We start from the raw sequence: 25,519 nt of genomic DNA on the forward strand, positions 1-25,519 counted from the left end.
GTGCTCCCATCCTTTCAAGAACCAAGAAGGCAGTTTGCTAAGCAAGGACTACAACTCCCAGAGTGCCCCTGTGCGGTTGTCAGGAGCAACCGAGGAACACAGACCCAACAGCGCCGCTGGAGTATGAGGAGGATCCCAAACTCATAGACCGCCAGCCATGGGCCAGGATTATTACTCCGTGCTCCAGATCACTCGCAACTCGGAGGATGCCCAGATCAAGAAGGCGTAAGTGATGTGGGATCCAGGGCTTGGGGGTGTGCCGCAGCAGGCCCCTCCCTCATCCCTTCCAAACCCGGCCTTCCTGCACAGCGAAGGGCAAGCAAGGTGCACCTTGGTCCCTCTCTTGTGCTTGCATACGTGCTCTGGCTGTGGGCTGCCTCAGCCCAGGCTGGAAATTCGGACACTTCAGTTCTTCAGTCTGTCCTAACCCTCTCCCTTTGTGATCTCTGCCCTAGCTCCTGTCCAGGGTCCCTCAGTTTTCCAATGAAATGGTGGGGACAAAGGAGCCATTGGGACTTTGTTCTGAATGCAGTATTACAGAGAACCAAAGGGTGTGAAAAGGGGAGTGACCAGTGGATATGTACAAATTTCTTTCTGGTCGTCAAGGGGTGTTTGATGTTGACTAAACTGCATCTCTGAATGCTTCCATCAAGTAGTGGGAACTTGTGGTTCCATTCCTAAGAAAGTCTAGGGTAGGAGTCAACATGTTTTTCTGACATGAAGCAAATTTATTGCACACCTATCATATAGGTTAGGTGCAGTGGTAGCAGCTGGACTAGTAACCGTAAGTCAGAGATGCGCTGTTGGTGAATACCTTGCATAAATCGTCCAAGGGAACCAGGGTCCATCAGAAGAGTCACATGTTGTCATGGTAATCAAGGTAAAAGATGGGCTTGAGGTCGGGCAGTGGCTGGAGAGGGGAGAGCATGGACTTGACAATTAAGTGGGTCATGGGAAATAAAGAAAGAAGGGGGCGTCTAGGATAGCTCTGCCAGTTAAGACCTGGCTGTTGGGGGCAGCGCTGTGGCATAGTGGGTAAAGCTGCCGCCTGCCGTGCCAGCATCCCATATGGGCACCAGTTCGAGTTCCGGCTGCTCCACTTCTGATCCAGCTCTCTGCTATGGCCTGGAAAAGCAGAAGGTGGCCCAAGTCCTTGGGCCCCTGCACCCACAAGGGAGACCCAGAAGAAGCTCCTGGCTCTTGGCTTTGGATTGGCACTGCTCCAGCCATCGTGGTCAGTTGGGGAGTGAACCAGTGGATGGAAGACCTCTCTCTCTCTGCCTCTCCTTTCTCTGTGTAATTCTGACTTTCAAATAAGTAAATAAATCTTAAAAAAAAAAAAAAAACAGGCTGTTGCAACTATTTGGGGTGTGAACCAGCAGATGTAAGATCTGTGTCTCTCCAATAATAAATAAATATTTTTAAAAAATGATAATGTATGTGAAAATTTCCAGCAATCATTTGCACATAAAACTATGTCATATAAAGAGTGCTGAAAAGAACTGCCTATTTTTTAAAAATATTTATTTATTTATTTATTTGAAAGTCAGTTACACAGAGAGAGAGGAGAGGCAAAGAGAGAGAGAGGTCTTCAATTCGATGGTTCACTCCCCAGTTGGCTGCAACGGCCGGAGCTGCGCCAATCCGAAGCCAGGAACCAGGAGCTTTTTCCGGGTCTCCCATGGAGGTGCAGGGGCCCAAGGACTTGGGCCATCTTCTACTGCTTTCCCAGGCCATAGCAGAGAGCTGGATCAGAAGTAGAGCAGCTGGGTCTTGAACCAGCGCCCATATGGGATGCCGGCGCTTCATTCCAGGGCGTTAACCCACTGAGCTTCAGCGCTGGCCCCACTGCCTATGTTTTAAACAATGGTCCTTAACCTTTCTCCCCCATGCCGGCAACAATTTGTTTTTAGAATAAATCATTTTGAGGGCTGGCGCCGCGGCTCACTAGGCTAATCCTCCGCCTAGCGGCGCCGGCACACCGGGTTCTAGTCCCGGTCGGGGCGCTGGATTCTGTCCCAGTTGCCCCTCTTCCAGGCCAGCCCTCTGCTGTGGCCAGGGAGTGCAGTGGAGGATGGCCCAGGTGCTTGGGCCCTGCACCCGCATGGGAGGCCAGGAAAAGCACCTGGCTCCTGGCTCCTGCCATCGGATCAGCGTGGTGCGCCGGCCGCAGCGCGCCGGCCGCGGCGGCCATTGGAGGGTGAACCAACGGCAAAGGAAGACCTTTCTCTCTGTCTCTCTCTCTCACTGTCCACTCTGCCTGTCAAAAAAAAAAAAAAAAAAAAAGAATAAATCATTTTGAAAGGCAGAGAGACAGAGTCACACCGTCTGTGTCTGAGAGAGAGAGAGAGAGAGATCTTCCATCCACTGGTTTCCAGGTTTCCCACGTGAGTACAGGGGCCCAAACACTTAGGCCATCCTCTGCTGCTTTCCCAGGTCATCAGCAGGGAGCTGGATCAGAAGTGGAGCAGCCAGGACTCGAACCGGCACCCATATGGGATGCTGGTGCCGATTGGGGCTTTAACCCGCTGCACCACAGCACTGACCCCTCGCACACACAATTCTTAAGGGATGAGTCACATGTGAAATGCTCTCCTGTGGAAGTACCTAGATTTTAAACCCCTCCCCAACACTCCCCCCCCCACACCAAAAAAAAAAAAAAAAAAAAAAAAGAGAAAGAAACCTGTAGCAGGAAGAAAAGCCTCATGATTCATAACCGCCTGGCTGCAGCAGCCGAGCAGTGACTCCACCCTTTTCTCTCCCATGCAGGAAAGCAGGTGATGAGTGATGCTACTGAAAGATATTCCTGGAACCACTCGCTTTGAGCTCCTCTCAGACCTTGCTCCTTTTACTCACTGGTGGAGGCTACTTGCTACTATAACTGACTGTGACCTTTGTCATCCAGAGGGCCGGCTTGGAAGTCTCAGGGAGGCTGTGCCAGTGGTCCCCAAGGCTCTGAAGGCAGACAGAGCGGTTTCTCTACAAGGGCCCCAGGGGCAGGGCCAGGGCCTTCATGATGGAGGAGCAAAGTCCCAGGTCGGCAGTCACAGTCAGTAAGAGCAGGTGTTGCCCAGAGGCATCCACCCTGAGAGGCTGTGGCCAGCTCTGGGCTCATGCCATTCACTCACTCACGCCTGCTTGCTGTGAGGCGCTCAAGTACTGGGGTCCCTGCCACCCTCACGGGAGACTCGGGTTGAGTTCAGGCTCCTGGCTTCGCCCTGGCCCAACTCTAGGTTTTTCAGGCGTTTGGGGAGTGAACCAGTAGGCAGATCTCTCGCTGTCTGTCTCTTCCTGAATTTCAAATAAGAAAATAGAAGAAGCTCCCAGCAGGCGTGGATTACCTTTTCCTTCCCTTTTCCCCGAACTTTCTGAAGCCCCTCAGTAGCGCAGGGAAGAGCAGGAAGAGAGCACTGATCAGGAGAAGCTGACACGACGTGGTGACTACTGGGATGGCGAACAGAACCTGGAATCACAGGCAACGCTGGGATCTCCGGCTGCCGTGCCCGGGCACCTGACACAATGACCAGGAGGCTGAGCAGCCTATGGGACGCTGGGACGGAGCTGGGTGTAGGTCTGGGGCTCAGGAAGTGCTGGGTTTGAGACAGAGACTGGGGGCCACGGCCTTGTGAGAGGTGAGCTCGCCCTCCTGATTGTGTGCAGGGAGACAAGAAGCAGGCAGACTCCGGGAATGCCCACATGGCAGGGGCAGGAGGGGAAGAAACGTGGGCTCCAGTCGGGACCCAGTCACCCGGGAGTCAGTGCTGGGGGCCTCCCATTTACTCTGGTAGACCTGCCCCCCACCCTGACCTGTGGCCCTGTTTGCACCTGCAGCTTCCTGCCGGGGGAGCACAGCCAGGGGGTGGGTCTTGCTGGGGAGTCTCTTCAGGTTGGCTGTGTCCCTTACAGAGGTGGCTTTGTCCACGCACACTCCCCCTGCACGTTTCAGCTCCCTCCCCTCACTCCTGCAGGCTCAGTGTGGTCCGGGCCCTCGGGGTTCCTCACCTCAGGGTGCTGTACGCTCCCTGAGGGCCTCCTTCCCCCTTCCTGCACCTTTGTTAAACTCTGCACAAACCACCAGTCATGCCACCACTTCCTTCCTGGGACCATCCCCAAGCCAGCAGGTGTCACAGCGCTGAGGTGGGACTGACAGCGGCACCCATGGAGAAACAGTGAGCACCGTGCTGGGAGACAGCGCGAGGGTTCTCTGCACACCCGACGTTCCCTCTGCCTCCCAAGAGGCCTGCCTGTGGCTCGGGTCCTCTGGGACAGATGGATCAGATGTGCGTGAAATGTACTGGGAAACCCGAGCCAATGACAGTGGGGAGGAAGAGTACGCAGGGAGGGCCGGATACCTGTGAAATGCAGGGGCCAGGGGGCGTTGGCATCCTGGCTAAGATGTCACTTGGGACCCCTGAAGCTGGCCCATATTGGTGCCTGGGTTTGAGTCCCACCTCCTAACACCCTGGTGATGCCATTAACATGGGCCCTGGGCTGCCGGCTGCCGGATGGCCAGTTCACCAGAGACAGGAATAGATGCAAGGAGACAGGCTTACTCGGGAGCTTAGCAGTCTTGGTGGGGGAGAGCAGACGTCTTCACTCTCCAAAGTGCCTTTCCCATTTTGCCAGTTAGCAGGCGAGCTCTGGAAAGGAGAAAGGGGAGCTGGGGGAGGTAGGAAAGGTACCCGGTTTAGCTGGGTGACGTCAGGTGGGTTTCCGGGGTCGGTTCCTGTAATCATCTAGATGCCAGTTAGCTGAGGGTTCCTTTGACATAAGGCTGGGCTTTTTTTTCCGCCCCAAGATTTATTTATTTATTTGAACCTCAGAGTTACAGAGAAGGAGAAGCAGAGGCATAGACAGAGAGAGCTCTTCCATCCACTGGTTCACTCCCCAATTGGCCACGATGGCTGGAGCTGCGCTGATCCGAAGCCAGGAGCCAGGGGCTTCTTCCAGGTCTCCCATGTGGATGCAGGGGCCCAAGGACTTGGGCCATCTTCTACTGCCTTCCCAGGGCATAGCAGACAGCGAGATCGGAAGTGGAGCAGCTGGGATTTGAACCAGCACCCATATGGGATGCTGGCACTGCAGGGGGTGGCTTTACCTGCAATGCCACAGCAACAGTCCCAATTCTCTTTTTATGATTTATTACTTATTTGAAAGACAGAAAGAGAGAGAGAGAATATCTCCCATCTGCTGGTTCACTCTCCAAATGCCCCAGCAGCCAGGGTTAGGCCAGGACAGAGCGAGGAGCCAGGAGCCCCACCATGGTCTCGCACACGGCTGCAGGAACCCAAGCACTTGAGCATCAGTACCTCCCAGATGCATTAGCAAGGCCTGTGGAGCAGCTGGGCTCAGAACTGACTCTCAAATATGGCATGCGGGTGTCCCCAGTGGCGGCCTAAGCTGTTGTGTCCCAAGGCCTGAGCCATCCCCTGGAATGCTGAGCCGGCATTGCACCTGCTGGAGGGGGGCCGCTCTGGCCTTGGCTGTCAGTCAGCCCTGCTCCCTGCCGCCACCGCCACCTCTGTGCAGGCCGCCGTGATGCGCTACCCTCCCGCCCTCCCGCAGGTACCGGAAGCTGGCCCTGAAGAACCACCCGCTCAAGTCCAGTGAGCCGGCCGCAGTGGAAACGTTCAGGCAGATAGCTGAGGCCTACGACGTGCTGAGCGACCGTGAGTGGCCGCGGGGCTGCTTCTGTCCCCCACCGGCCCCTGTGGCAAGGGTGTGCCCAAATTCTAGACAGCTGGGTTTTCTGAGGGGCCAAGAGGGTAGCCAGCCCTCTAACCTGCCCAGATGCCGAAGAACCTGAGAGGGGAAAGTGGATAAAGGGCCGCCCTTCCCGTAGACTCAGGCGAGAGCAGGATCCAGCGTCCAGGGCCCCGGGCCGGGCTGAGCGCGCATGGTCGGCGCCTGCCCTAAGGCGCAAACTCTGGGCGCCAAGTGAGGCGCCCTGGGCACCGGGCAGAAGGTCGGGCCGGGCGGGGCCGTCCCACATGTGCCCCTGGTCGGTCACTGGGCCACACCTCCTTCCCTGCCCTGGCCCGGAGCCGCGGGGAAACTGGGGCCCGCTTGGCTGTCCCCGAGGGCTTGAGCCGGGGCTGCTGGAAGATCGCTGAGGCTTCTCCAGCGATCTGGGCTTGGGATTTCAAAACTCTCGGATTTGGGCAGGATCTAGGATCCTGAGACTAAAGTCGCAAGGTTCTAGGCTTCTCACTACTCCAGCTGAGGGGGGAGCGTGAGAACAGATGGAAGGCAAATCCCAGGTTTGTACTCACTTCTTCCTCCAACCCGCTCCCCACGCCCCGCAAGTCTCAGTCTTTCTGGGGCTGTAGCGGTCATGCCTATGTCTGCCCTGCGTGAGCTGACCTGTAACTTGCGGGCGATGGAAGTGAGCCTGGGTTTGCCCCTCCTCCTCCCCCACCCCCACTGCCTCCAAGGCTGCCCACCTCCAAGGCCGCCCATATCCACAGCTGTGAAGAGAGGCATCTATGACAAGTTTGGAGAGGAGGGCCTGAAGGGCGGCGTCCCGCTGGAGTTTGGATCCCAGACACCGTGGACAACAGGCTACGTCTTCCACGGCAACCCTGGCAAGGTTTTCCACGAGTTCTTTGGTGGAGACAATCCCTTCAGTGGTAAGAGAGCCTGCCCACCGCTCCCCCGCCCCCCCCACCATGGACACAGCTGGACAAGACGCCTTTCTTTGAATAGTGTCATTTTATTACTTTGAAACACACACACACACACACACACACACGCATACAGATAATAGAGAAAGAGAATACGATTTAAAAAAACTAAAGAGGAGGCAGGCAGCAGGTTAAGTTACTGCTTGGGATGCGTTTGAGTCCGGCTGCTCCACTTCCGATCCAGCTCCCTGCTAAGTGCTTGGGTCCCTGGCCACCTATGTGGGAGACCCGGATGGAGTTTCAAGCTCCTGACCTCAGCCTGGCCCAGCCCAGGCTACTGGGACCATTTGGGGATTGAAGCAGTAGATGGAAGATCTCTCTACTTGATGCCCCTCCCCCCACCCCGCCCCGAGTTGCTCTGCCTTTCGAAAAAATGAACCTTTTTAAAAAACCTGAAAAGCCGTCAGGAACAACTCTTCAGAACCAGCCGGCGGGGAGAGCTGTTTTTCTGGCAGTCATAAGGCGGGAGGCGGGAGTCACCATGATTGCGTCCCAGAACACATCATTGTAGATCAACCCTGGCTAGTGGAGTTTGCTGCCCAAGCCCTACTTGCCTGTGACAGGCATGAAACTAGTGGGCCCCCACAGAGAACCCCCATCTCCACAGCAGTGTTAACCAGCTCCAGCCAAAGCCACGGGCAGATACCTCCTCTCGCCCTTCCTGCCTTCCCAGTCGCTCAGAGTTCACCTGCTGAATGCGTTTCAAAGCCAGAAAGGCAGTCTGGGAAATGTTTGTTAGCTCGCCAGAGTCCACAGCTGCTCAGGTACACAGGGAGGACAGACGGGATGCCACGTGCCAGCGCATCCACCAGGGGGTAGTTGAGTATTTTTAAACGTCTATTTTGAATTTATTTACATTGACTTGTAAGGCAGAGTGACAGAGAAAGGCCTTCCATCTGCTGGTTCATTCCCCAAATGCCTGCAATAGCCAGGGATGGGCCAGGCTGAAACCAGGAGCCCAGAGTTCCATCAGTTCCCACAGGGGTGGGAGGGGCCCAAGCACTTGAGCCATCATCTGCTGCCTCCCAGGCACATTAGCAGGGAGCTGGATTGGAAGTGGAGGAGCCAGGACTCAAACCGGCACTCTGATATGGGATGCAGTGTCCCAAGCAGTGGCTTACCCTGTGGTGCCACAGGGACGGCCCCTGATTTGTCATTTTTATTACAATCTGTTTGAAGATGTGAAGCAGCTCCTCTGCTCCTTTCCCTCTAATAGGCGGGTCTCCCACCCAGTCAGGGGACTGCGCCAGGTCTGATTGATCTCTGAGTATCCAAAGCCTGGCCTAGCATGGGAGCAGAGAGAGTGGACAGACAGAGGCATGGATGGATGGACGGATGGATGGATGAGTGAGTGAGTGGATGAGTAGACGTGGGAGCGTGGGGAGGTGGCTGAGATGAGAGGATGTGTGGGCAGGTGGATGGGCGCACGATCTCAGGTCCCAAACTGACCAAGAGATGACTTCTGAGGCTCAGAATCGCCTGGCAAAAACAGCCGACTGTCAGACCTGCCCTCCTGGCTCTGCGTATGCGGCTCCGAGAGCCTGGACGTCGCCGCCTGTCGCCGCCCCTCCCCTTTCTGCATTCAGAAGTTCTCTCCTCCTCGCCTCCACATTCCTAAGTGGGCTGCAGGCCTCCACCCCAGGACCGCACCCAGCATGCATTGCCCTCACGTGTCTGCCAGAGGACTCTGAGTTTATAAACCCCATGTGAGACAGGAAAAAGCAAGGGACTGACTGGGAGGCCTATTTCAAATCCATGCACTGCTGTTTATAAACCGTGATCCTGGGCAGTCCTTTCTCTCTCTCTCTCTGAAACCTCAGCTTAGCCAGGCCAAAGCCAGGAGCCCAGGACCCATCTGGGTCTCACACGTGGGTGGCAGGTTCTCAGGTACTGGAGGCAGCATCTGCTGCCCCCTCACAGTGGTGACTTAACCCCTGTGCCACATGCCTGCCCCAGCAGGAGTCTTTTCTGGCACTCCCAGGGGCTGCCACCAGAGGGCGCACCTCTCTTTCCTGGCACGTTGTAGGATTGAGGTACTTCCCCAAATTGGGGAAAAGGAAATCAGGGACACTGGGGTTAAGGGGTGGGATTCCAAGGTGGGAATGAAGCAGTGGGAGGTGGCAAGGCCAGGCCTGTCTGAGTCTGAGGGGTGGGGATGGGATGCTGGCATTAACTGTGCTTGGGGCCCTGCAGAGGTTGGAGGGAAGCTGGGGCAGGGAGGGGAGGCATGTGTGTGTCCCTGATTCCAAGTCTGCGGACACAGTTTCTGTTACTCCTCTCCCTACCTCCCGCAGAGTTTTTTGATGCAGAAGGAAATGAGGTGGATTTAAACTTCGGGGGGCTCCGGGGCCGAGGGGTCAAGAAGCAGGACCCCCCCATTGAGCGAGACCTATATCTATCCCTGGAGGACTTGTTCTTTGGCTGCACCAAAAAAATTAAGATCTCCCGGAGGGTGAGTACTCCTGGTAAGCCCCTGGCCCCCTGCCTTCCGTTCCTGGCAGCTCGGGTGCGGCCCTGGTGGAATCATCAGGGACTCTTAGAGAAACTGGGCAGGGACGGCCTGTTTTCCCGGGGACTGCAGCCCCTCCGCACCATCCCTCAGTCCAGCCCATTTCCCAGGGAACCGGCAGGGCTCCCAGTGGGAGGGGCATCCTCGAATTCCGCCCTCTGCACATTGCCAGACCATATCCCCTGGGGATTTCCACAGGTGGGTGTGTGATGGAGTAAGAGGGACCGTGTGGGCAGGGAGTCCCCAGGGTGACCGGTTGAGGAAGCCCCTGGTGCCTCGGAGTCCTGTCCTTGCCAAGTATAGAGCAGAGCTGATGCTGGCAGCCGCCATGCTGTCCCTGCTGCCCCTGGGCAGGGATGGACAGCACAGTGGGGAATGCTTGGGTGAGGCTCAGAGACCTGCTAGAGGCTCAGGGCCGGCACCTCTGGGGTTTGGAGGGAGGAGCTGAGTGCATTCCCCTGTGCGTCTGCTAAGTGGCCAGGCCCGTGAGATTCCCAGGGCTGGAGTCATGGGTTTGGTCAACTTAACAGTGACTGCGTGGCCTCTCAGGCCCCGGCTTGGTGACATCCAGGCCATCCTGGAATCATAGGTTCTTGGCTTCAGTGGCAACAGGAGGGGAGTGGGAATGGCTCAGGGCAGGTGCTCCCCATTGCTGAGGACAGCAGATCCCAGGCAGCCCCGGGCACTCCTGTTGGCACAGGTGCTGAACGAGGACAGGTACTCTTCCACCATCAAGGACAAGATCCTGATGATCGACGTGAAGCCTGGCTGGAGGCAGGGCACACGCATCACGTTTGAGAAGGAAGGGGACCAGGTGAGGGCGGGACTCTATGATCCAGGCCTAGGGGACCAGGTGGGGGGAGGGTGAGGGGACCAGGTGAGGCGGTGGGAGGGAGCTGCCTGACTCCATCACCCAGGCCCAAGGGGCGGGAAGACTGAGAGGGAAGGAGCCCTGGGCCCGTGGGGAGGTCAGGACACAGAGTGAGTGGGATGAGCCCTAATGTCCTTTGTGACCCTCTGGGGGCCCAGGGATTATTCCCATTTTACAGAGTGGGAAACTCGGGCCAGAGAGGTCAGGGACCTACTCGGGAGAAGAGCAGAGGGGTGGAAGGAGAAGCGCACTTCGACCCGGCGCTCTTCCTGGCTGGCTCCAGCGCTGCCCTGAGTAAGCCCAGCTGCAGCAGCTGCTCGGAGGCCGCTGACTGACAGCAGTTGGAAGTCAGGCACTGATTTAAAGAAAGGGAGAACCGAAGTCCAAAGACGAGGCTGAGAGCCGGAGCACCCAGAGAAGAGAAACAGATTCCTGTGCCCGCAGCTCTTGCCCCCGTCCTCACCTGTAAAACAGCTGTTCCCAAAAGACACCCTTCAAGATCCAGATGCTGGGGCCAGCACTGTGGCACAGGGGGTTACAGCCCTGGCCTGCAGCGCCGGCATCCTATATGGGCGCCGGTTCGGCGAGTCCCTACTGCTCCACTTCTGGTTCAGCTCCCTGCTAATGCGCCTGGGAGATCAGTGGAGGATGAGCCAAGTGCTTGGGCCTTTCCACCCATGTGGGAGACCCAGAAGAAGCTCCCCACTCCTGGCTTCAGATCAGCTCAGCTCTGAGCAACCATTAAGGCCATTTTGGGAGTGAGCCAGTGGATGGAAGACTTCTGTCTTTTAAATAAATACAATCTTAAAAAAAAAAAAAAAAGCAGCTGCTATGTTTCTGCCTCTGGGCAGCCTTTCCTGACCTCCCCTTGGGTATGGGCTTCCTTTATGTGCTTCCTTTTAGCACAGCCTGGAGTGTGCCCCCCCAAAGTGTCTGCCCCTGCTAGGCTGAGGGGCCAGACTGATCTGGGCAGGGTTTTGCTGCCTGCCACCTGAGAGCGTCTGTTTTGGGCATGCTCAGTAGGGGAGAAGGAACAGGTGGGGGTTAGAATCTATCCATGTGGACGATTCTCACCACAGGGGCTGCGGGGTCCAGACTGAAAAGGCCCTTCTAGAAAACCTGGTCTCAGCTTCCCATCGTGCAGAGGGGGACATGGGGACAGGTAGAGGCAGGAACTTGCCAAGGACACTCGGCCAGTTAGTCCCTCTCACCGCTCGGCCTCTCCTGCCTAGGGCCCCAACGTCATCCCAGCGGACATCGTCTTCTACGTGAAGGAGAAGCTACACCCTCGCTTCCGCAGGGAGAAGGACAACCTCATCTTTGTGAACCCCATCCCTTTGGGCAAGGTGAGCGGGCAGGAGGTTGGGGACCAGGGTGGGACCTGCCAGCCCTCCCCTCCCCCCACCCTCTGCCAGCTGTCACTTGGTCCTGGGGACTCCACCCCAAATTTCCCTGCACTTCCATCCCCTCCCCTCATCCCCACCATCCAGGCCTGGGCGCCCACCGCCCATCTCAGCGCCTCTAGAGCCTGCAGGGGCCTTCACAAACTCCCCTCTGATGCTGCCACACCCCTGCCTCCACAGCTTCGGCCCTGTGCACCTCCTGCCCTGCCCTGTAGGCCCCGTGTCTCCTGACACTGCTGCCTGTGGGGCTGTTTCCACACCTCCACGCTCTCATTGCTGTGGCTCCTCCGCCTACCTCCCGCTGTGGGGCCGGCCATCATCAACTGGTGCCACCCTGTGCACCAGCATGGCCTCGGGGTCTCTCCTTGGCTCCCGCAGGCCCCTTTTATTTCCATCTCTACCCTAGCACTTTTACTACATCGGTGTCACTTTGACCTGCCAGACTGAACTCCTGGAGGGGAGCTCGTCTGGGTCACTCACCTGGTAGTTGTCTGTCTCCCTGGTGCCCAGCTCAGGGCCTGGCACTGAATAGGATCATGAAAGCCCTTTAAAAAAAAAGATTATTTATGTGAAAGGCAGAGTTACAGAGAGAGAGAGAAAGAAAGAAAGGGGGAGACACACACACACAGAGAAAGATCCTCCATCTGCTGCTTCACGCCCCAAATGGCTGCAACAGCCAGAGCTGAGCCAGGCCAAAGCCAGGAGCCAGGAGCTTCCTCCATGTCTCCCACCCAGCTAGCTGGGCCCAAGCATTTGGGCCATGCTCTGCTGCTTTCCCAGGTGCATTAGCAGGGAGCTGGATCAGAAGTAGAGCAGCCGGGACTTGAACCGGGGTCCATATGGGATGCTGGCGCTGCAGGCCACAGCTTTACCCACATCGCCAGCCCCAGATGATGAAAGGCCTTCTAGGTAGGACGGCCACGGAGACCCTCCCCACTCACCTCCCCAGGCTCTCACCTGCTGCACGGTGGAGGTGAAGACCCTAGACGACCGGCTGCTCAACATCCCTATCAACGACATCGTCCAGTGAGTCCAGCTGCCTTGGGCCCCAGTAGCCAAGAGAAGGGCTGGCCGGCCGGGGACACAGGGGAGAGTGTCAGAGAGGTCTGCCCAGCACCACTGTGCAGGCTGCACCCAGCCCCGGAGTCCCATCCTGAGAGGGCAGGAGGGGACTAAGGGCCGGCCCACACTGTGACCCAGCTGTGAGCTTCATGCACCTGGCAGAAGGAATACCTGACTCGCACAGAGCCGCTGTGGAGGCTGGAGGTCCCCTTCCACGCGGGGCTAGCCCCCTGCTGCCTCCACCCTCTGAACTTCTTGTTTCCCAGAGTCCTTCTCCAAGGAAAGCTGTCTGCCTGGGAAGGTTTGCCCTGCAGCCCGACACCATCACCCAGCCCCAGGGTCTGCTCACCCTTCTCTTGCCCAGTTTCCTGGACCAAAGACAGGATGCCTGGGCTCCTCCCCCAGGGACCCTGTGGACGGGGGTGGGGGGTGGGGGGGGTGGGTTTCCCAGGGAGTACGTGATTTGTCCCTGGGAGAGGGGTGGCCTGGGCCCACTGGGGGCACTGCTATACTGTGCTCCCTGAACCTGCTCCCTCCATCTCCCACCTCAGCCCCAAGTACTTTAAGAAGGTGCCGGGCGAGGGCATGCCCCTGCCAGAGAACCCCGATGAGAAGGGCGACCTCTTCATCTTCTTCGACATCCAGTTCCCCACCCGCCTCACGCCACAGAAGAAGCGGATGCTGCGCCAGGCACTGCTGACCTAGCTCTGCGGGCTCGGGCTGCAGGGGACGGAGGACGCCAGTGGGGCCTGATCCAGCCCTGCCCCACAGCAGCAGCGCCCCCTGCACATATGTGACCTGGTGCCTTACACATAATAAAGGTTTATTTCCTGACCTGGAGCTACACGCAGGAGAGTGTATTGGAGAGGAGCTTCCTACATCCCTTCTGGTGGGGTGGGGGGAGCAGCCAAGCACCTGGTCCCTGTGGGGAGCAGCTCGGACTAGACTGTTACTGGAATTAAGACTTATTCTATGCATCTGCTCTCCCACAATATGGCGCTGGGAGAGAAGAAAACAGCTTCTACACAGCTGCCTCCAGTTCAACCAATAAACTGTAGGACTTGCTCCTGATTGGAGAGCAGCGTACTCGGCGTGTGGGCAGCCGAGTTAGGATTGGCAGAGGAGGACTATAAAGGAGGAGAGAGACGGCATGCACCAGGGAACATCTAAGGGGAACATCTAGCTGAAGGAACACCTGTGCAGCCCCCGAGAAAGCCGGCCGGCGGTGTGCCGCTCCCCTGTGGAAGTGGGGAATGTGGCCAGGGGGAACTGCCCTTCCACGGAGGTGGAAGGGATAGTAGCCAACCCGGGAAGAACCAGCAGCAAACCCGGGGAGGGCCGAGCAGACGAAAGAACAGCGCAGGGTCCTGTGTCGTTCCTCCACGAAGAGGGGGAGCGACAGGTCCCCATCCTGGCTTTGTGGCGTGGGCAGTCCCCAAGGGCTTAGAGCCTCTGGGATCTTGCCTTGGCACAGTGGAGCCGGGCTGGATGGCCTGAGTTCGTGATTCCTGATCTTTGGAAGGGGCAGCCTCCCAAGTGTAATGCAGTCACTTCATAGACAGGAAGAATAAGCACAGGACAAACACTTGCCCCGGTCACTCTGGCCTCAGTGCCAAAGCTGTCCTCAGAGCCTGGAAGGCCACTTCCCAGACTCGCCCTGCTCCCACTGAGGGCAGCACAGGAGCATGAGCACTGGGTTGGCCTCCAGCCTCAATTCCCTGGTCTGTGACGTGGGTCCTGGCTGTGTCCGGGCAGGGTGGTCTGTGAGGCAGGAGACCAGGTTCTGCTCCCAGCCCCGTCCCTGACTCCCTGGCCAGTTTTGGTCTCTGTCATCACTGCCCTGCTGGGCTTGTTGTGAGGACTGAGTGGGATCACGGATGTGGAAGTGCTTGGTGACTTCAGGGAGGGTCCAGCATTGCTGGCCACGTGGCCTGCAGGAGGCCCAGGTCCTGGTCCTCTGTGCAGGTGCAGCCCATGCTGCTGCCCTGAGCCTAGGCTACGTAGTCCAGGCTTACAAGACTGGGTGGTCACTTCTGTGGAGTGACTTCAGAGGTGACAACAAAAGGCCCAGGGTGTCCATCGTGCTTGGAATCCCACCATTCAAAGCTTCATACTAGCTTTAGGTGTTTTTCTTAACTGAGGGCTCGGCAGTACTTGGCAGCCTTATGGCCACAGTGGCCAGGGCTGGGCCAAGCTGAAGCCAGGAGCTTTTCCCAGGCTGTTAGCAGGGACTGGATGGGAAGTGGAGCAGCTAGGACTTGAACCGACGTCTATATGGGATGCATCACAGGTGGTGGCTTAACCTGCTACGCCACAACTTGGCAGTCCTTTTTAAGCCATCACAAAGGCAGGAAGACCTGGAGATAAAGGCTCTGGACCAGGGTTCTAGGAAGCCCTGCAGCACAGTAGTTAGTAGCCTGGGTTTGTGGAGGCCGGCATTGTGACACAGTGGGTAAAGCCGCCACATGTGCCGCTGGCATCCATGAGTGCTAGTTCAAGTCCCGGCTGCTCCACTTCCAGTCCAGTTTTCTGCTAATGTAACTGAGAAAGCAGTGGAAAATGGCCCAAGTGCCTGGGCCCTGCACCCATGTGGGAGAACCAAATGAAGCTCTTGGCTGAAGCCTAGCCCAGCCCTGGCTGTTGTGGCCATTTAGGGAGTAACCAGCTGGTAGAAGATCTCTAACTCTACTTTCAAGTAAGTCTTTAAAAGCAAAAAAAAAAAAAAAAAAAAAGGCAGCGCTGTGGAGTCAGACAACAGGCCTCACTGTGTCCAGGTGCACGACTGACCAGCTGTGTCCCTGGGCAAATCCCCTCCCTGAGCCTGTGATTACAACTCCTAGCTTGCAGGCCTTTCTGGAAGCCAGATGAGTGGGATCTGCCCTCAGAGGCAGGACCCCAGCAGAGGGCTAGTGGCAGCCGTCCTGCCCTGAGAGCAAGGCCCAGTGGGGGAGGCAGCTCGGGGTTTCCGCTAGGGCAGCAGGAAAGCCTGCACCTCACCCTTACGGGGAGACTCTGAAGGAAGCCTGCCTTAAACCTCGGGGAGCTCCCAGCAACCCCCAGTGCTACCTTGTCAGGCCAGGCAGCCTCCATGCCCATCTCATGGAAGTTACGGCTCAGGAGCAGAGAGGGGCTGGGCTCACCTCTCAGTCACCGAGACCAATGGGCGTATTTTCCAGGGCTTCCTACCACCGTTCCCAGCTCCTCATTCAAGGTCACGCTCAGAACCACAGTGAGGTCTGTGACACGGCCTGGGGGATGAGTAGGCCGGCTGCCCTTCTCCGGGGCAGTTTGTCCCCCTTCCCTCCGGAACAAGGGTTAAGGGCCTGCCTCACAGCACAGGCCTCCATTTATGCCGACTCCCCGCAGGCTCGCAGCGAGCGGCCATGCACCTGACTGTCCTCTGGAGGCTGTGAGGCCTCAGCTCAGCCTGGTAGACGTTAGGGAGTGGGCTGAGGAGAGCAGGCTCTGACTGGAAGGGGCAGTGGTGTCTGCTGATTTAGGCAGGGTATAGAGAGCAAGGTCATGTGCTCTGGTCTGGCCCCATAGCCGCCAAACGGGACTTCCTGGAGACCCCCAACCTTGGTCCCTGGGGGCAAGCCTAGCAGCAAGGGGAGGGGAGTTGAGTCCTGTTCGAATCAGCTGCGGCCTCTGGTGTCCTTCCCTGCAGGACCGGTTTCGGCCCTTGGCTTCTTTCAACATCTACAACAATGGGCCTGGGGGACTTCCTTCTAAGGGCCCAGCCCTGCACAGGATGCCATGGGATCTGGGGACCTCATAGTCCTCCACTCCCAGAAACAGGAAGTGTCCCTGCCCTGGGTCTAGTGGGCAGCACGTTAAGCCCCCGCTTAGGGTGCCTGCATCCCCTATCAGAGTGCTGGTTCAAACTGGCTACCTGCTATTGCCCCTGGGAGGCAGCAGTTAATGGTTTAGGTATTTCAGTCCCTGCCCCTGACATGGAATTCTTGGTTCCTGGTTTGGGTCTGGCCCAGCCTCAGTTGTTGCAGCCATCTGTGTTGTGACCTAGACAATGGAAGACCTCTCTCCCTCTCTTTCAAATAAATCTTAATTAAAAAAAAAAAAAAAAAAAGGTAGCCCTGGCCACCTGCATGCTGTACCTGAGGACAGGCTGTGGGAACAGGGGCACAGACTGTGTGGCCAAAGCCCTGCTTATCACCCCTGTCTTGGGCTCTCCAGCCTTGGATACAGTGAGACTGCAAAGTGGAAGCTCCCTTGGCAGGACCGGATATTTGCCCTGGAACCCAACCTCTGCTGAGTCAGGCCTGCCCCTCCCGGTTCAGTAACACTTCTTCCTATCTGCGGCTATGGAGTGAGCAGCAGCCAGACTTGGCCTCCCTGGTTCTGGGACTAGGGGAGGCAGGTTTCTTGTTTGTAAAATGGATTTAAATAAGCCCACAACATCCAAGAGTCCCAAGCTCTTCTAAAGCTGGAGATGCGGGGCAGACAGGAGCACCCTCGTTTTGCAGATCAGCAGGCGCTGAGCGAGTGTGTGGGGAGCAACCGGACTAGACTGAGTTACTGGAATTAAGACTTATTCTATGCATCTGCTCTCCCACAATATGGCGCTGGGAGAGAAGTAAACAGCTTCCGCACAGCTGCCTCCAGTTCAACTAATAAACTGTAGGACTTGCTATTGATTGGAGGAGAGCAGCGTACTCGGCGTGTGGGCAGCCGAGTTAGGATTGGCGGAGGAGGACTATAAAGGAGGAGAGAGACGGCATGCACCAGGAACATCTATGAGGAACATCTAAGGGGAACATCTAGCTGAAGGAACACCTGTGCAGCCCCCAGAGAAAGCCGGCCGGCGGTGTGCTGCTCCCCTGCGGAAGTGGGGAAAGTGGCAGGGGGAACTGCCCTTCCACGGAGGTGGAAGGGACAGTAGCCAACCCGGGAAGAACCAGCAGCAAACCCGGGGAGGGCCGAGCAGACGAAAGAACAGCGCAGGGTCCTGTGTCGTTCCTCCACGAAGAGGGGGAGCGACATAATGGTGCCGTGACTCGGATATGAAGCCTAGGCAGGGCTTAGTGTTGTTCCTCCACGAAGAGGGGGAGCGACACGAGTGAAAGCTCAGGTGACCTGGGAAGGGAGGGGAGGGCGAGAGGACAGCCACTGTGTGTCTCTCTCGGCTGCTCCTTCACGGGACTCCTTGCCCGGCACCTAGGTCTGGAGAGAGACATCCACAGACATGCACCAGATAACCTCCATGGGCCCCAGCCTGGATGCTGCAGGTGGAAGATGGGTCACACCCCCTCTTGTAGTCAGGGTCTCCTCCCCTGCCCAGTAGGTGCCCAAACACAGGACCCATCGGAGCGAGACCTGTGGTAGCAGCTACACAGAGGGAAGAGACACCAAGGTTGAGCTTGCTTTATGGGCGACAGTTGGGCTGGGCTAGGCTAGGAGCCAGGCAAAGATTCAGACTGAACTTTTCCAGGGACTGAGGGCTTGGGATCCCGGCTGGTGGTAGGCCTCTCCCATGTCAAATGGGGTCAGCACTACCAGCCCGGAGAGGTAGCTGGGGAGGTGGTGGGGGGATTGGAATGGGGGAGGGAGGGGAAGATGTTGGGAAGAGGCAGGGAAAGAGGGCAGGGCGGGGGGACGGAAGAAAAGGAAGCAGGGCCCCGCTGCAGCTGAAGGCAGAGCCAGAGGTGTCAAGGTCGGCAGCAGGACGGCTCAGAAGGGGGCTTCCCGGGACGCACAGGCAGCCGTGAGGGCCCGTTTCAGCTGCTCATAGGTGACGAACATCACCACGTTCCAGGAGCCCAAGCGGAGAAAGGAGGGCATGAACCTAGGGGCAGAGAGAACAAGGGTCAGGTGGAGTGGTTCTGCTTCCCCACGGGGCCTGGGCATCCAATCCAAGCCGGGGGCTCTCTCCCAGAGGAGGCGCAGGGGGCCCAGTGGTCTGAGCTTCCCAGCTGTGGTCCCCGAGTGACCGCTGAACACGCGTGAAGCAGGGACGACAGCAACTCCAAGAGAAAGCATTTACACTGGGCACGTGGGCCTGCTGGTCCGACACTAGGACCGGGGTTAGACGCAGCTCGTCACTTGGTTGCTACTCGCTTCAAGGTGATTCTCACACACCTGTGTGGGAGCGGACAGCCAGGAGCCCTGGAGTTGGGGGTGGGGGTGGGGGCGGTCAGGGGCTCACCCTTTGTAGAAGGCTCGGGGCCCCTCCTTCTGGAGCATGGTGAGGGCGCAGTGGCCAGCGCTGCGGTACTGGCCCAGGGCAGAGTTCATGTATCTCGTCTTGACCACGTCGACGGGGGAGGCGATGACGGTGGTGCAAAAGCCGGCTCCAAAGGCGGACGTGAAGTGGCAAGGGAGGTCATCTGGCGGGAGGAGCAGGCAAGGCCGTCAGAGCCCCCCACTCAGCTCTCCAGACGGGAAGGAAGTTCCCTAAGCAGCTGGGGTTGTGTGGTTTTAAAGAGACAGAGACCCCCGCTGGGACCTCTTCTGAGGCCCTAAAAAGTCACTTTGCCAATCCGGCCTCCATTCCTCAACGTGCCAGCTGGGAGCTGCAACCCCCCATTCTGCAAGCAAGGGGCACACGGGCGGCGCACAGCTGGTCTTCAGGGGGCGCCCGCGGGCGGGGCAAGGGCAAGCCCCAGCACCGTCGGCCCCGACTCACCTGTCATGATGTTGGCCTTCAGGAGGGCTTCCTTGATGAGGTCATAGGTGACCAGCTCGGCACAGTTGACAATGGCATTCCGAGCCACGTTGGGAGACGTGCCTGCAGGAGGAAGGAGAGGCCGCGTGAGAGCAGGGAGGGGCGGGAGGACGGGGATGGGCAGGGGGCAGCTGGCACGCACCTTTCCAGAGCCCACGGAGCCCCTCCTCTCGGGCGATGGTCCTGTACGCATCCACAGTGCTTTGGTATCCTCGGCCACCTCCAGCCCGCGCCTGAGCTTGGAACCGGACCTTTACCACGTCCGTGGGCTGGGCCACAGCCACAGCCAGGGCACCTGTGGTGCTGCCTGCCAGGAGGCGGCTCCCGAGGCCAGCATCTGTGGGTGAACCACCGGGGGGCGGGGTCAGTGTCCAGCAGGGCTGGCACTCGCTCCCCACCTCGTCTCTCCAGTGTCACTGTCCCTTTTGGGACCGGGATCCAGAGCAGCTTTCACTCTGACTCCTGGCCTCACAAGGTGTCACTGTCAATGTGTTCTGTCTGCTGGGGACACAGCAAGGAGGAAGACAGAAGAGACAGTGCTGACTTTTGTAAAACAGCCTGAGAAATCACAATCACTTCCATTCGATGAAGGGGAAAACCAAGGCTCAGAGGCAGGCTGCTTTCTGATGGCCTGGGACTCCCAAGACTTGAGTTCTCATCCCAGGTCTATTCCTCCCTGCCTCGTGATCTTGGGAAGGTCAGCCTCTTGTCCTGGGCTCCTAGCCTCCCTCACGTGTCAGATGCAGGGTTGGCATGGTTAAGGCATGCTAAGGAGAAGAAACAGCAGAATGCTGGCCTTGGAGGCACGTGTTCAGGTGTGTTTTCTGGCTCCCCGTCTGCGCCCTTGGCACCTCCCCAGTCTCCTCCTCTGTAGCCCCGATGATACCGCCTACTGCCCATGTGGACGTGAGGAGGTCCTGGGACGATGCCCTGCTCAGGGCCTTGCACAACTCAGGTGCCCAGGAACCGTGAGAATTAGAGCCCCTGCCAGTTCCCTGCTCTTCCTTAGAAACTAATCCTCACCAAGAGGAAGGGCCCGAGGGCCTGCGGCCCGGCTCCACACTCACGCTCAGAGCCCTTGGTGTAGAACTGTTTGACGGAGTCATAGAGGCCGATGCGGACGGAGGCGAAGCTCATCTGGCGCTGCAGGCCAGCTACCAGCCCGTTGTAGAGGCTGCGCGGGCCCTCGGTGCGCACCATGGTCAGGATGGTGCCCAGCACGCCGCGGTACTGGGCGCTGGCTGCAGCACGCACTGACCCCTGACTTTCTCCTTGAATCTGCAGGGCCAAGACAGGGTGATTATAGGGAAAGGCAGGTTGCCCTCCCCGTCTCCTGCCAGCCCTAGGTGCCCAAGTTCACAGTCCCCTGAGGAACCCGTGTCCTAGGGGAGGGGCCGACTAGATCCCCTCAGGAGACCCCGGGCTTTCTCCCCTCACCTGCAGCCGGACTTTAGCAGTATCCAGGGGAAAGGTGATGAGATCCGCGATGCACGCAGCTGTGCCGGCCCCCAGGAACTTCACAGTGGCAGTAGGGGGGACATCTGTGGCCTTGAACCCAACCATGGTGTTGCTTTCCTGCTACCTCCCAGGAGATGGATAAAAACTGGAGAATGGGCACCTTCAATCCACAACAAGACGAGACAGAGGAACTCTGCCGGATCTGAGCCCAGGGGAGAGAAGCCCCATCAGCAACCATATCCCAGACCTTCCCTGCTCACCACCCACGTACCCACCTTCCTGGACAGCACCAAGTCCCTAAGCAGGACTCGGGATGACCCCTCGAGAGAGAGAACACAGTCGTTCCAGAAGTGCTCAAGTAGGGGCCGGAGAAGTGATTCCTGCCCAGCAAGGCTGTGCTCTGCGTGGGCTGTCTCCCTTTCCGTACAGGACCAGGGCTATCCTGGTGTGCCCCACAGAGCCACTGGCCCAGCCCTTGGCCTCCTGGGTGCAGGGGTTTTACTGAAGCTGCCCACATTCCTGCTTCTGGGGCTCTGGCTGCAGGGCAGGGGGAATGGTTTCAGCCACGCCAGGACCTGCCAGCCCCAGCCCCGCAGGCTTACGTTCTGGACTCCTAGCAAGAGCGGCTCCTGGAGACCCGGAATTGCTCAAGTTGGGAAGAAAACGAAGGGACCACATGGCACATTCAGTCCCTCGCCAGCCCATCTGGTAAATGCTGGCCCCCAGCCCCCACACAGCTCAGGTTCTCTAGTCACTCTTCTCCCAGGACTGCTTGGCAGGGCACTGGGTCACTGAGACACGGGGGGCAGCATCTACCCTCGAAGGGCTCGGGGGATTCCAGCTGCATTGGGCACTTGCAAGATGTGTTCTGAAAATGCAGAGGGGCGAACAACTCTACTGGGAGAGGCATGAGTGGTCAGAAAAGACTTTTTAGTAACCTTGAACTGGGTCTTAAAGGACACTGGGGGATTCTTGAGGCTGAGAGTAAGCTGAGACCCGGGGCTCCTCCTGGCCTGCCAGGTGATGCAGGGAAACTGCTCTCCCTCTTGGCCAATTTTCTTTCTTCTCACATAGGGGGATTCACACCCTCACCGCGAGAGGCAGGGATGCAGAGGTGAGGGTCAGAGTTCTGAAGGCTGACACAGGAAACCCCAGGCTCCATTTTGTCCTCATGTTAGAAACACACCCTCCTCCACTGCCCTGTGGAGGAAGTGAGCCCGGCACCCCCGTGGGGCAGGGCACCCTGCTTCTCCTTTCCTGAGCTCACATCTCTGATTTCATAGGAGCAGCTGCTCCGAGCCCAGCCTGATTGGCTGCTGCTGTTGCTGGGGCTCAGGAGGACGGAGCGGCTGGCCGGCTGGCTGAGGTGGTGGGAGTCAACCGTGAACACAGAGACCCATGAAACACAGTCCCATGCCCCCTCCCGCCCAGACTGCTCAGCCCAGATGGCTGGGGCAAAACAGGGCAAACGAGATCTTTTTTTTTTTTCACCATGGCAATGGCACTGGGAGCTCCTATAGGGCAGGGCCTGATCATACTCAGGTTCCCCTAGAGTCTGGCCCACAAGAGGCTCCGTGAAGACGGGTGCACACATGGCAGAGTAGGTCAATGAAGGAGCTCCCAGGCTCCCCATGCCCTCCACCCTGACACCCCCTAGAAATGCTCTACTTCTGTCCTCACTCCACTTGTTTCCCTTACCCCGGGGCACTGGCTTAGCCCACTTAGCCCTCAGAGCAGCCCTGGGAGGGGCTGCCCTTACTTCCGTGTTAGCTGATAGAGCTGCTGAGAGCCCCGTCTGCAGGCTCCAACGTTTCTACTGTTTGCGGTGCACTGACGCCGGACCCTTCATTTCTTCCCTGTTGTTTACTCAGCCCCAGGCACAGGCAGGGTCTTTCACAAGGAAAGTTCTCTCTCTCTCTGCCTCTCCTTCTCTGTGTAACTCAGACGTTCAAATAAATACATCTTTTAAGAAAAAAAAAAAAAAAAAAGGGGCGGGGGGCCGGCGCTGTGGCGCAGTGGGTTAATGCCCTGGCCTGAAGCGCCAGCATCGGCATCCCATATGGGTGCCAGTTCAAGACCTGGCTGCTCCATTTGCAATCCAGCTCTCCCAAGTCCTTGGGTCGTGTGGGAGACCTGGAGGAAGCTCCTGGCTCCTGGCTTTGGATCGGCTCAGCTCCAGCCGTTGCAACCAATTGCGGAGTGAACCAACCAGCGATGGAAGACCTCTCTCTCTGTCTCTACCTCTCTCCGTAACTCTGACTTTCAAATAAATAAATCTTAAAAAACAAAACAAAACAAAAAACAAAACACACAGGTTCCGGTCCTGGTTCTGCTGCTAACTCCAAGGGTGACCTGGGGCCAATCAGTCTCCCCAGCTGGGCCTCAGCCCTCCACCCTCGGCTGGCCAGGCTGGATTGAAGGGCCAGATGCGATGGGGATATGAAAGCGCTCTGTGAACTGTGAACGGCCACTTCAGTGGGGGCATGGTGCTCCTGAGATTCCCCCCACCCCCACCCCAGCCTCAGGGGACTGCGCTCTTACCCGGCTGCGTAAGGTCTCACGCTGAGGCCTCCAAGATCAAGCTTCTCTAAAGGCGTCCCGTTCTTCAAAGCCGCCAGTGGCTATCATCCCCCGATCCCCTGGGTTTTCCATAGAAAACGGTTGGGAGACGAAACACTTAAAGTTCATACTATGTGACCTGCGGGTGAGAACAAAGCAAGAACTTAGGAAGAGAAACCCCCTTACAGCATTGCACCCCAGCACACAAGGCCCCTCAGCCCTTGCATTGTGGGGAGTTGGGGGAGCAGCCGGAGACAAATCAAGTGCAAACACCAGAGGTGGGGGGAATAAAAAGTCTTCCTTCCCATTTCTGCTTAGTACCACATTCGGGCTCGGTTCCTGACGCTCAGTACTCCAGATAAGCACTCTCATCACGGTCAGCAGATCTGCTGCCGGGGATCTTTCTAGGGGGCCCCGCCAGGACCCAGCCCCGGCTGCAGAAGGTTGGAGAGGTTGGGTGCCTGCCCTGCAAGGGACCGATAGAGCAGCTCAGAGCCTCCACCTGTAGAAACAGCTCCAGGAGAAGCGCTGGGGGCTCAGGGCCTGCAGCCGCCTGGGAAGGATGAGGTCATTCTGGCCATCGGACTCCCACCCAAGGCGAGCTGGGCATCGTGGCCGAAGCGAAGGAGTGAAAAGTATGGAGGCTTAAATTACAGCCAATTGGGCTCGAGAGGGAACGTACAAAAGTTAGAAAAGAGGTAAAGAAAAAAGAGCCGAGGACAGAGAGCCAAAGTACAAACTAGACTGGGAGCAAGGAGTGCGCGGGCCCGCGTGGCGGCGGGGACGGCGGGCGCGGAGCAGGTGCAGGGCTGGGGCCCGCCGGTTCTGAGCTCACCGAGCCTAAGAGAGAACACAAGAGTGCGGGCGGCTCTGTCGGTGGGCGAGCCGGAGGGCGAGTGCTGCTAGCGCCGACGAACTCCGATGCGAAGGGGTGGCCCGCGGGGCTTGAGGTAAGGTCCGCGAAGGCGGGCGCGCGCAACTTAAGGCTCAGGGGCGCGGTCTGCGGGGTGGGGCGTGGTCTGGGGTGGGCGGGGCCAACCGGCTCAAACGAGGGGCGAGGGGATCCATAAGTTCCACTTAGGATTCTCTTCGCGCTTTCCTCCTCTTCCAGTTCGGTGCCGAAGGAGCACGCGTTCACCCCTTCGTCCCCGGGGACGATGACCCCCTCACCCCTCCCCGCCTTCATCTCCCACAAGCTTCCGGGGTTTGCTGAGGATGGCAAAATGGACTCCCGGGAGAAGCGGAAGCTTGACTAGGGTTACAACAACATTTGCATCCCATTCAGGGAACTTTCTAACAGCGGCCCAGAGGCTGGCACGGGAGTCAGTGTTCTCCTTCTAGACGGGCCCAGCTCCGAACGCGACCTCTGCTCTGAGCGGCAAACCACCCGCCCCGCCGGGAACTGCAGCTGGAGGGGGCGGGCCCTCCCGGCCGGCCTCGCCATCGATTGGTTAAGACCACCACGCTGCCAGGAGAAACAACCAATCCGGGCTGCAGCAGCAGGTGGCCCGGCAACCGGCAACGGTCGTGAGGCGCAGATGGCGTTCCCGCCTTTTCATGGTGGACCGATCTTGCCCTAAAGACTTCAAGTCTGGGCGGAGCGGGTACATCAAGCGTGACTCCCTGTCCCCAGGGGCAGAGGAACAAACGGGCTGGTGCCCAGCGAGGGAGAAAGCAGAGCAGGGCTCGAGCCGGCCGCGTGGGAAGAGAACGGGAGTCAGGTTGCTGCCGGCCTTGTGGGAGGTGACAGACACCAAAACAATAAGTGGGTCCTGTGGCCGGACCAACGCATCTGGGGAGAAAAGGAACTAGGTCTCTGTTGGCGCCTTCTTCATCCTTGTTTGCCTCAGGGATTGCTCAGGGAGGGCGTGGGCTTTGCCTGTCTGCATGTCAGCCCCTCAAGGGCAGGAAGCCTGGTCCTGTGTTTCTGGTATCACGGGCCCCAAGGGCGGCAAGTTCTCTGGAAAGCGCAGTGGGGGGATCGGGTGGGGATGGACATTCGTGGGTGTGGGATTCAATGTGAACACTTCCAGTAACCCTAGTGAGGCCGGTGTTAGCCTCCGTTTTCACAGAGTTCCAAAGAGGTGAGATCACCGGCCAAACGTCCCACCGCAGTGAGCTCTGACTTAAACCCTGGTCCATCTGGCACCACGGGCGTGTTTGTTGTATTGTCTGCCTTTAGAAGTCATTGTCAGGGCACAGGAGGGCGCAGTGGCTGCCTGGCGAGTGGCGACCTGTAGAGGGAAAGACAAACACACTGGGCACACAGTCCAGCAGAACAGACTGGAGACA

The 25,519-nt window shown here is 58.1% G+C and overlaps 2 protein-coding genes across 2 annotated transcripts; one reads left to right on the forward strand and one right to left on the reverse strand.

Moving 5' to 3' along the window:
• Positions 1–70: 70 nt before the first annotated feature.
• Positions 71–13,368, forward strand: DNAJB13 (DnaJ heat shock protein family (Hsp40) member B13). The gene is made up of 8 exons (XM_002708701.5): positions 71–225; positions 5,566–5,669; positions 6,468–6,629; positions 8,978–9,135; positions 9,893–10,006; positions 11,296–11,409; positions 12,416–12,492; positions 13,080–13,368. The coding sequence occupies exons 1-8, from the start codon at positions 158–160 to the stop codon at positions 13,231–13,233; spliced, it is 951 nt and encodes a 316-aa protein (XP_002708747.2). The 5' UTR covers positions 71–157; the 3' UTR covers positions 13,234–13,368.
• A 4,527-nt stretch (positions 13,369–17,895) lies between these two features.
• Positions 17,896–24,404, reverse strand: UCP2 (uncoupling protein 2). Its single transcript, XM_002708700.5, has 8 exons — positions 24,063–24,404; positions 23,210–23,366; positions 20,648–20,870; positions 20,278–20,488; positions 19,353–19,547; positions 19,172–19,273; positions 18,692–18,872; positions 17,896–18,331 (listed from the first exon to the last, which is right to left on the reverse strand). The coding sequence occupies exons 3-8, from the start codon at positions 20,771–20,773 to the stop codon at positions 18,217–18,219; spliced, it is 930 nt and encodes a 309-aa protein (XP_002708746.1). The 5' UTR covers positions 20,774–20,870; positions 23,210–23,366; positions 24,063–24,404; the 3' UTR covers positions 17,896–18,216.
• Between the last annotated feature and the right edge of the window lie 1,115 nt (positions 24,405–25,519).

This window comes from Oryctolagus cuniculus, chromosome 1 (genome assembly GCF_964237555.1).
Source record: "Oryctolagus cuniculus chromosome 1, mOryCun1.1, whole genome shotgun sequence".
Taxonomy (NCBI): domain Eukaryota; kingdom Metazoa; phylum Chordata; class Mammalia; order Lagomorpha; family Leporidae; genus Oryctolagus; species Oryctolagus cuniculus.

Bases quoted from the DNA above. Each gene is read 5' to 3' on its own strand.
- DNAJB13 (XM_002708701.5), top strand. From the start codon at position 158: ATGGGCCAGGATTATTACTCCGTGCTCCAGATCACTCGCAACTCGGAG. The intron at 6,630-8,977 runs GTAAGAGAGCCT...TACCTCCCGCAG, and splicing joins TGGAGACAATCCCTTCAGTG to AGTTTTTTGATGCAGAAGGA. The intron at 12,493-13,079 runs GTGAGTCCAGCT...CTCCCACCTCAG, and splicing joins CCTATCAACGACATCGTCCA to CCCCAAGTACTTTAAGAAGG.
- UCP2 (XM_002708700.5), bottom strand. From the start codon at position 20,773: ATGGTTGGGTTCAAGGCCACAGATGTCCCCCCTACTGCCACTGTGAAG. The intron at 18,873-19,171 runs GTGAGTCGGGGC...TCCTCCCGCCAG, and splicing joins GAAGGCCAACATCATGACAG to ATGACCTCCCTTGCCACTTC. The intron at 18,332-18,691 runs GTGAGCCCCTGA...CTCTGCCCCTAG, and splicing joins CCCCGAGCCTTCTACAAAGG to GTTCATGCCCTCCTTTCTCC.